The sequence below is a fragment of the Cystoisospora suis genome (genome assembly GCF_002600585.1).
Source record: "Cystoisospora suis strain Wien I chromosome Unknown contig_2573, whole genome shotgun sequence".
NCBI classification, from domain to species: domain Eukaryota; phylum Apicomplexa; class Conoidasida; order Eucoccidiorida; family Sarcocystidae; genus Cystoisospora; species Cystoisospora suis.
This window is the reverse complement of record NW_027155371.1, coordinates 51236-59991: the sequence shown is the minus strand read 5'-3', so window position 1 is coordinate 59991 and position 8756 is coordinate 51236. Positions and strand designations below refer to the sequence as shown.

At 56.4% G+C, this 8756-nt stretch overlaps 1 protein-coding gene across 1 annotated transcript; it reads left to right on the top strand.

Moving 5' to 3' along the window:
- The first annotated feature begins 826 nt into the window (after positions 1 to 826).
- On the top strand, positions 827 to 8112 carry CSUI_005311 (uncharacterized protein). Its single transcript, XM_068065488.1, has 7 exons — positions 827 to 2294; positions 3338 to 3452; positions 4092 to 4232; positions 4772 to 5179; positions 5633 to 5711; positions 5853 to 6861; positions 7253 to 8112. The coding sequence occupies exons 1-7, from the start codon at positions 1640 to 1642 to the stop codon at positions 7423 to 7425; spliced, it is 2580 nt and encodes an 859-aa protein (XP_067922537.1). The 5' UTR covers positions 827 to 1639; the 3' UTR covers positions 7426 to 8112.
- The last annotated feature ends 644 nt before the right edge of the window (positions 8113 to 8756 follow it).

The following is an 8756-nucleotide window of genomic DNA, read 5'->3' as shown; positions in this document are numbered from 1 at the left end:
TGGTGCCTCGTCCTTGTAGCAGGGAAGCTAACCGTAGTCCCACCCTTTTTCGGCTGTCCAGCGCCGCGCTATCCTTCCACGTCCGCTTCAGTCCGGAGTGGCACAGTGAAGGGAATACACGCCTTAAAACGCCGGCGGTGCCAGTGATGGAGCGCTCTCGGCGGCGCAACTAGGGCCGCTCTCCGCAAAGACAGCCAACCGTCTGTCCGCCATACGGGGCATAAGTTCCCGAGTGCCACTATGTCGTAGTTTGTCAGGCTAACTGGTTGGTAACAGCCTGGCGGCCATATGCTGCTCACCGGGGACTGTGTGATCCTGAACAAAGTGGGTTTGGGGACCACAATAAAATGGTCTAGATAGTTACTTCGAAGCGGGGAAAGGAACTTCAGCTGACGCCTATCCCTTGAGCGCAAGCATCCGTCGATGAGCAGTACACGGCAGTTTCACACTCAGAACGGCCCCATGATACGACTCTTAGCTGGATCTCTAAGCTGGATCTCTCTCCCACGCAGGGCTGCTGGACCCGCGCACAACGGTACACACTCTACTGCTTCTCTCCGAGGGATAGGTCTTCGCGGTCCTTTGCCTGTACATGGACTATTATCTGTAGCCGACCCTTGTCTAGGGCTGTCGTCACCAGCCCACACGCCGGGTCGAGGAGCGCAGTAGCATCAGCCGGGGTTGCGTGCGCCCTCGCTGCGTCCGCCCAGGAGTCTGGTTCGCGCGAGTGCTGCATGGATATGCCTCGCGGGCCCGACCCCCGATCACTGCATTAGCGCAACATTTCGACCGTGTAGGGCGGTAGCTTCGATCGAGATGCGAGGCTGTTGGGCAGGCGGTTCGGCGTCACCCCAGCTTCACAGACACTGAGTGTGGTTGCCAAACACGAAGTCCGTAAAAAGACAGCCGAAGGGCCGGCATTGCTCCCGTGTGCCCAGGCCACCCCTGAAGTAAGGGAATGAATAGTTGTACGAAGCCGATGCATCGAGTTGTTTCTTGTCCGCCGCCCGCCGCCCCCAGCTAGCATGCTTGGCGCGCGGCGTTGAGTGCCACCATGTGCTAGTGGCGCAGAGCGTCCGCCCAGTAACGCTTCGTTCACCGGCCGATTACGCGGAGAGGGCTGTGAAAACGGCTCCGGGTTTGGTTCGTACCGTGCTCATGCAGGCTCCCCAACCATGAGGTCTCCGGCCTTCCTTGCTTGCTGGAGCATTTCAGTGAATAAATATAAGAGCTTATCAGTTCCCTCTTCGAAGCGACAAACTGTAGCAGGCGTAGACCTGCCATGCCAGCCCCGCCTCTCCCATCAATCTCTTCCGGTCCGAGGTAGCGATGAGTGAGCGTTGGGGTTGATAAAGCTGAGCTGCGACCGAAAGTTGATGAGGTTTCGACTATCTCGCCCCTGCTTACACGGCGTGTTATCGCTGCCTGGGATTTCACTCCATTCTCTCCTGTCTTGACTCGAAGGAGCTGCTCCTTTAGTCGGGCAGGGGGCCAATCGGCCGCCCGGTAAGGGGCCTTCACAGACCCACCGTCCCCTTGTACTGCATCAACATTTTGTACGGTGCATTCGGTAACGATCACAAGGGCTAGCTCCAAGGTCCTCCCTTCCTGGACAGAAGGTCTTTCATGTGCCGTCCTCATGCCGCGGTTGCCTGGCTTGCGTGCCGGTCCCTCGCGGCACCGGAAGAGTGCCTATGTGGAGAAGGTCTTGAGTGGCTTTATTCTCCTGCAGTTGTGCGTTCCTCTTGACAGCGTCTGCTCGCTAGCTTTCAGCGGAGATGTACCAGCTGGCTTGTCCGGCAGCTTGGGATGGGGGGACACGGCCGAGAACAAAGTGCTTATCCTGAGCGCGGTTGAAGATACGCTCGTCTCGTCTGGTGGCGTTCAGGTGGGAGGGGAGTATCTGGATGGAACTGATTCTCGCCTTCGCCATTCGGAAACATATCCCGGTATTCACTCCCTTTTGTATTTGCTATCTAAGGGTCCTAACCCAGCTGGTCGGCAACCGCGGTCAAGCCTGCGAAGGCCCATGGGCAAGACTTGCTTCACATTACCGAAACCTGTGCTTTTTTCTCGCTCCGCAGTGCGCGCGGCGGACTTTCAGCAGTCTCCGGAAGAGAGTGCAGGGTCCTCCGGAGAAGCAACAGGGCAAGAGGTAGAACAAGCTCTCCTTCAGAATCTCATCAATGCGGAACTTGCTGACGCGGCTAAAAAAGTTACCAGAGACGGACACGCTACCTGGAAACTGGGGAGCTGGTTTCCTTCGCGTGCACCAGAATGGCAACGCCTTAACGGTCAGTGCTTTTCAGCTCAGGGGTCGAAGGTCCGCAGATAGGTCTTGCCGTGTAGCCACGGTGGTGCGCCACCTAGGAGAAGTTATAGTTAGTGAGCATGTATACTGTTGAAAAGAGATGTTGCGGTTGCCTTCTGTTCTACGCTAATCAGTTTCGTTTCTGCGATTCCGGGCAGCAGCGGGCAGGTAGCGAGCACACGTTGGTTTCCCGAGCCTGAGCGCAGACCTAGTTTTTCCGGGCGAAGTAGAGCCTGCACGCAAAGGACAGGAGTATGCATGGACAGTGCCACTATTCAGCAAGTTGGAGAGGGATTGTGGACTCTGGGCTTGCCGTCGTCCCGTCGCGCTTAGGTGGGGAGATTGTGAAGCACGGACTAGTGGCTGCACAGTTTCACAAACGAGAAGCAAGAGACCGAGATTTGACAAGCACGTAGCCGCCCGATGTGCCCTTCATCCCGGGAGTCGCACGGCCCATATGTACGAGATACAGTACTGCTAAGATCGATTTTTCAATCAAGCCGGGTGTTACAGAAGCACGTACGTCCCCTGCCGTGGGATCTGCTTTCATGCGTCAAAAGCGGGGCCACCTTGGTTGTACCCAAGCAGTGTTACACACCAACGGCGACCCGTACTGTTGTATAACACAGTGCGCCTGTTACGTGTGGTACTATAAACAGACAATAAGGGTCCAATGTGGAGCTGTGTACAGAGGACACCTCAGCTAGCAGATGGCATACTTTGGCATACGGTTCCTTCCATCCGGAGTGCTTCACGGCCATACAGTAACGCGCCGCAGGCGGTGCCACACAGCCGTCAGGTCCGGTACCAGCCCACTGACCACAGAAGGGGCCCGCTTCAGCTGCGAGGCTCCCAGCACTTAAGAAAGTGCTCTTTCTCGTTTGAGAGGTCGTTCGCGCTCGGAGAGAGCGAGTAACGCCCCAAGAAGGCAATATCTGCGTACGCTAGCCTTCAAAATGACAGCGAGGAGTCGACAAAACGACAGCTCGGAAAGCAAAGGAGTCCCGGTTATTGTCCTGCCTGCAGGCCTGTCGGAGAAAGAGCAGAAAGCCGCGCATATTTGGACAATCGTAAAAGGCAGCACTCAAGCCTTAGCTCCTGGCAGTGCGACAATATCCTTCTTCTCGGCGTCAGACCCGACGTGAGATCACTGTTGTCTTTCCATCTGTTACAGCCCTGCGAGCCAGACTCCGTTGCTTGGTCTCACGTCAATGTCCGAGCCTTACCGGCCGCTTGAGTGAAGGGACGATCTGCTTCGGTAACGCGTTGGGGGCAGGCTTACTTCGGAGCAACGGAGATGCGTGTTCGCTGCGCCCTCGGAACTGTGGTGTCCGGACGCTGTGCAGACAAGGGTTTGGACGCGAACTGTTGTCACTAGGGGCTCGTGTGAGAGGGGTTCAGCAGAACGCCGTTCATCTCTTGAGCTTAAGCGCCCGGCTGTTGCGTGTACAGACAGAGATAGGCTACCCCGTATGCACCTTACGGTGACAGTGACAGGCACGGAGAAGCTGGACCCGGCCGGGGGTGGCTCTTACCACTACAGTGCGTGCTCGAAAGTGCCTTGGCGCGCCTGGGCCAGTGTCGTCCCGTAGGCGGATTCCTTCGCGTAATGTACTTTGTCGGCGGCGGATCAGCACTTAGTCCAAGTAGGCAAGACAGCAGAAGTTATAGATAGACGGTGCAACGATTGATACCGGCGGGGTTGTTGGCCGGTGGCACGGACAGCCTCTACATGTCTGATGCGCACGCAGTTACTTACCTTGCGGCTTGTTCCTTCCAGAGGCACCATAAGCGCAGTTGCTGCTGCCATGTTCGAGAAGACGCGCGCTGTATTCCTTCACGTGCCGCAGTATTTGTCTATGGACGCGGCTGGAGAAGAGGCGTCTGTGCTCCCCTCTGAAGCTCACGAGTTTTCCCTCAAGTAAGGCACCCCGCGTTCCAGTGTCAGTCTTGGCATGCTTCTGTACGCTTTGGAATCGTGCCCAGCTTCCGCTGGTTCGGCACAATAGCTCAGCCCCCACGAGCAGGCAAATCCTTCATATGACAGCGAGAGTAACGTTTGGGTTTGTCGCCGCCGTGACTAGAGGAAGTGTCAGCGGCTGGGGTTTGTGTTTTCCAAACGGGCTTACACAAGCTTTGCACAGTTCTTCTCGAGTGTGGACAGCTCTCTTGGAAGTACTTCGTAAAACTGCTAGCCGCTCAGCAGCGCTGTCGCACCGCTGGCTTGGCGGCGGACCCCCACGTGGTGAACCTGAAGGATGCGCTCTGTCTTGCTGAGGAAGCGAGGCTTTTCATACCAGTTCCGGGCCCTCTCTCTACCAGGGGGGACTGCTGTCGGATCGGTATTTCAAGAGAGCCTCGGCTTGCTACCAGTCGCGCCAGGCGGCAGTGAGAACGGCAAGCTCATGCCTCGTCCGACCTCTTTCCTGTGTGTCGACGGGTCACTGTGTTCTGCTGCAGTACGGCGATAGCCGGTTCCAGTACTGCTGTGACACCAGCAGTCGCTCTGACGTTCGACGTCGTCGCTCACGAGGTGATCCCGGCCGGGATAACTGCACACTCGGTAGCGCAAAGCCTTGGTAGTCTGAGCTCGGAAAACGCTGCAAAAGTTGCGAGTGCCGTCGAGAACCTCGTCGCGCTAATTCTTCAGAGGTTCCGTGGCCGGGGCACTTTCCCCGTGATCTTCGTCAGGTTCAGAAAAGTGGAAATCCACACGGAGACCGAACCCTCTCTCGCGGAGAAACATGGAATAATCAAGGGCAAGGAGAGGCCATCAACAGAGACCAAGAGTGGTGTCCGTGTTACTCTTGTGCCTTACGCTGACGATCACAACGAATGCGGGCGCTTCATTCCGCTTCTGCCATATCAGTGAGTTGAAGAGTGTTGGCAGTAAAACGTCTTTCCAGCAAATGTTACAGCCCAGACCAGACCGTCAGCTTACATTCTAAAGGTTCGCTATCAAGCCGGGCCCCCGCGTTGGGCCGCTAACTGGATGATTCGGGTGTTGAGGATGCGCGCGCAGGCCCACTGATTCAAGAGGGCAGTCTGACATACGTCCCCCGTTTCACCGATATGGAGTGCACGATTTCCTTGTCAGAAAAGCGGCGTGTGAGTCGGCGGTAGTCACTCGACGTCGCTGAACTTGGCGTGCCACTCGACACCGTTGGCACTAGGAAAAGGGGATCTGGCGCAGGCCTTTCATGCATTTGCACTTGCTGGACCTCGTCGCATGCTTTGTGAAGTAGTCGTCTCACTGGGCGTCCTAGGTCTCAGAGTAGTATTTGAGGGTCAATAGTTCAGCCTTTTCTGTGTTGTTGACAGAACAACCATCTCCGCTGCTGCTCAGGCTCACGTGGTCCGACTGCTTGGCGCCGCCGACTTCGGAGAGATTTTCCTCACGGTGAGCTTTAGAGAGTTCGCTATTTTCCAAGCCAAGTTAGCCGGAAGCTGTGCTGGCCGCTCGGTGTTTGCTGAAGCCGACGAGCGTATGCGCCTACTAATTACGGAAGTACCAATGCGGTTTGCTTGCTGGCTGGTGCAGGCAGTTAAGGACCTACGAAGTAAGGGGCCTTTCTACCAGCCGGCGAACATGCGCTACATTCAGGATATGCGTCTAGACTGGCTCTTGTATGGTTTATTTGCGAAACTGCCCGGCCTTATTCTCGACAAGCAGCTAGGAGAATCATCGGCGATTCTTCTTCATAAACACAATCCGGAAGGGGATCGTGCGAGGTGCGTCAGAACTTATGTGCTCCCGCTAGCGGACTCCGACCCTTTCTACGAGTTTACCAAGATGTTCTGCTACAACTTCCCCGAGGTTCTCTACCCGTCGAGCGCGGGATCTGGCGAGTTTGCTTTAAACGCACTCTTCGCTGGTGCGGCTTTGGCAGAAGTCTTCACTGAGGAGGACCGAGGCACTTCCGCGGACTCCCAAGCTTACGACTCGGATCGCGAGGCCGCCGGGAACGGCACTGATGGCCCGGCTGGTGGCGATGGTGAAGCCCCTACCCCTAGAATGCTTTCAGCAGGCGAAGAAGACATCAGCGCTGACAGCATGGCGCCCCATAGCGAGGACGGGCCAGAGGTGGATGTGGATGGAATGTATTCAAAGGAAAAGGGAAATTCAAAAGAAGGTGCACGGCTTCCTGACGGAGTATCAAGCAGCGCAGAACGCCCTCAAACAAGCCTCGTACCCTCCGAAGAACCATCAAAGGCTAAAGAAGAATCCGGGGCGCTACCAGCTGGGGACGGTTTGACGCCAGTGACGGCCGAGGAGGCCGTGGACCGCCCTTCGTCATCCGAAGAAAAACAGCCAAGCGTCCAGGTGCAGAGAACGGCGCCGATCCTTGAGCTTCTACCCAAGAAATTCGTAGAAGCAATGCAGGAGCGGTTCGGTCGCCGTTGGGTTTCTTTCACAAGAGTAGTCAGCAGCACCAGCATCCTGAAGGACTACATACAGATCGCATCTTTCATGGTGTCACAGGCTGAGGAGGGGATCGTGGTCCTTCCAGACAGACGAATTGTCTTACGTCGTTCGCCTGTTTCGGCTGGTAGGTTTCAGCGAGACAGTAGTGGCGACGAAGGACAGTAGTTATTCGCGGGCACTCCGGCGGGGCACTCACGCTCATAGTTCTAGGCGGACAGGTGTATGCCATGAGCGTACTTACGCTGGATAGCCATATTGTGATCCTGGTTCCCACGGGGAGGAAACAACCGCTGTGCACACCTGAGTGATGATAGCAGGGGCCGATCTTTACTTACTCGGGTTTAAGGTCTACCGCTCTCCTGAAGACACGGAACGACAGGCGTCACAGTCATTTGCTAGGTTCGTTGAACAGACGCCGCGAGCATTACCCTTCCCCAGCTGCATTGATTCGAGGCCACCCCGTGGCACTACGGCAATTCGCTTGTTTCAGGTGGTTGGTGTCCTGGACTGTGCAGAGCTTTCGGCAGCGTTGAGACACCACCTGTCTCTACGATTGAACGGGGACATCAGCGGCGACCTCGCGGACCCACTACTCTACGCGTACAACCAAGGCAAGGCGGCGTGGGTTAAGGCTGTCAGGGGGCTGCTGCGTTTTAAAAGCCTCGTTGGGACCAAGTCCCTCTCGTGAATGCTATCGGTTTCCTAACCACCGTAAAACGGGGATGGCAGGCTCGCGAACAGTTGCACCGTATCCTCCTCTGTAGAGGCTGAAACTGTTTTCTTGCCGATGGAGCACAGACGACGGGCGGTACCGATGGATGAGGGCCGTAGGTGTTTGTTCCGAGGCCGCTCAAGAGCTGAAGCTCTGTGATGTCCCTTCCGGCATATGTCCTCCAGTTTGAGGGACCTGCAGTTCGTATCTGCGACGGAGACTTGGAAAAGAGCCTGGAGCGGAGGGGCTTGTTCAGTCTTATTGTGCGAGCAGTGTACGGCCGAGGTGTTTTCCCGCGTCTTGTCCCACGTTCCGCGGTGGCTCGTGGGAGCAGGACGGCTTGGCGGCAGGCACGACGTCGGAGTATCAGCGGGGAAGGCTAGCCCCCGCGAGGCTTCGAGCGTGTGGCGTTTAACTGGGGCGCGGATAGACAGGAGCGTGACACAAGATGGAAGGAAGAGTTGCGAACGAAGAAAGCGAAGTTCGGGAAGACAGGATTCCATCCAGTGCAAATGTCGGCTGGCGCCGGGATATACTGCTTCTGCCTGACGTGGACCTGCTTGGAAAAGAGGGAAAGTGTTTCTTGTCGAGTTTGGTGGGGACGCCATGGGCGCTGTTTCAGAACAGCTGGCTCCATAAGATGAGACCAGGGTAGCGTGGGGCGAAGGTCTGCTAGTGCCCCCCAAACTGCGTTAACTTCTGCATTCACGTACCGAACTCGCCGTTTTTGCGGCTCTTTCCGTCGCCTTAAGCGACCGTGCAACGATTATCTTAACCAGTCCAGTACTGTACCGAACTCCGGCTACAACCCTCGGGCCACCCACTTGGTCGTGACTGCTTTTGCGGTGCAAACCCTGTCGCAAGCTAAAATTTGCTGGGATTCCAAGTCATGGGCGAGAGGTCCACCAACAGGGTTAGGCGCGCTCACGTAATTCACTTGAACGGCAGCTGGATACGTCTCGCAGCTTCAAGAAAGCCGGAGATCACGAACATCAGCTGCGGGCAGAAAAGCGAAACAGCTACGCCACGCTGCTTCGTCACCGGTCTGCTGAAGTTGAAGGGCCTCAAGTTGCGGCCGTAAGGGTGGCCTGCATATTCAAGTCACTATATATCGTTTTTGTAAGTGGCGTGAAACAGTGCGGCTAAGTAATCTGCGTGGTGGGACAGTTGTGGTCTCCCGAAGCGTCCTGCGAAAGTATAACTGGCCGGCAACCTCGCTGTCAGCTGAAACAGAGCAGTCAGTTCAAATCTCATACTAGAGCTAGCACTCCGTTCGGCATACCAGGAGCCGCGCCATAACTCCGTGC

Coding starts and splice junctions, on each gene's coding strand:
- CSUI_005311 (XM_068065488.1), top strand. CDS start 1,640: ATGCCGCGGTTGCCTGGCTTGCGTGCCGGTCCCTCGCGGCACCGGAAG. Junction 4,233..4,771: donor GCTCACGAGTTTTCCCTCAA/GTAAGGCACCCC, acceptor GTTCTGCTGCAG/TACGGCGATAGCCGGTTCCA. Junction 6,862..7,252: donor TCGTTCGCCTGTTTCGGCTG/GTAGGTTTCAGC, acceptor TGGACTGTGCAG/AGCTTTCGGCAGCGTTGAGA.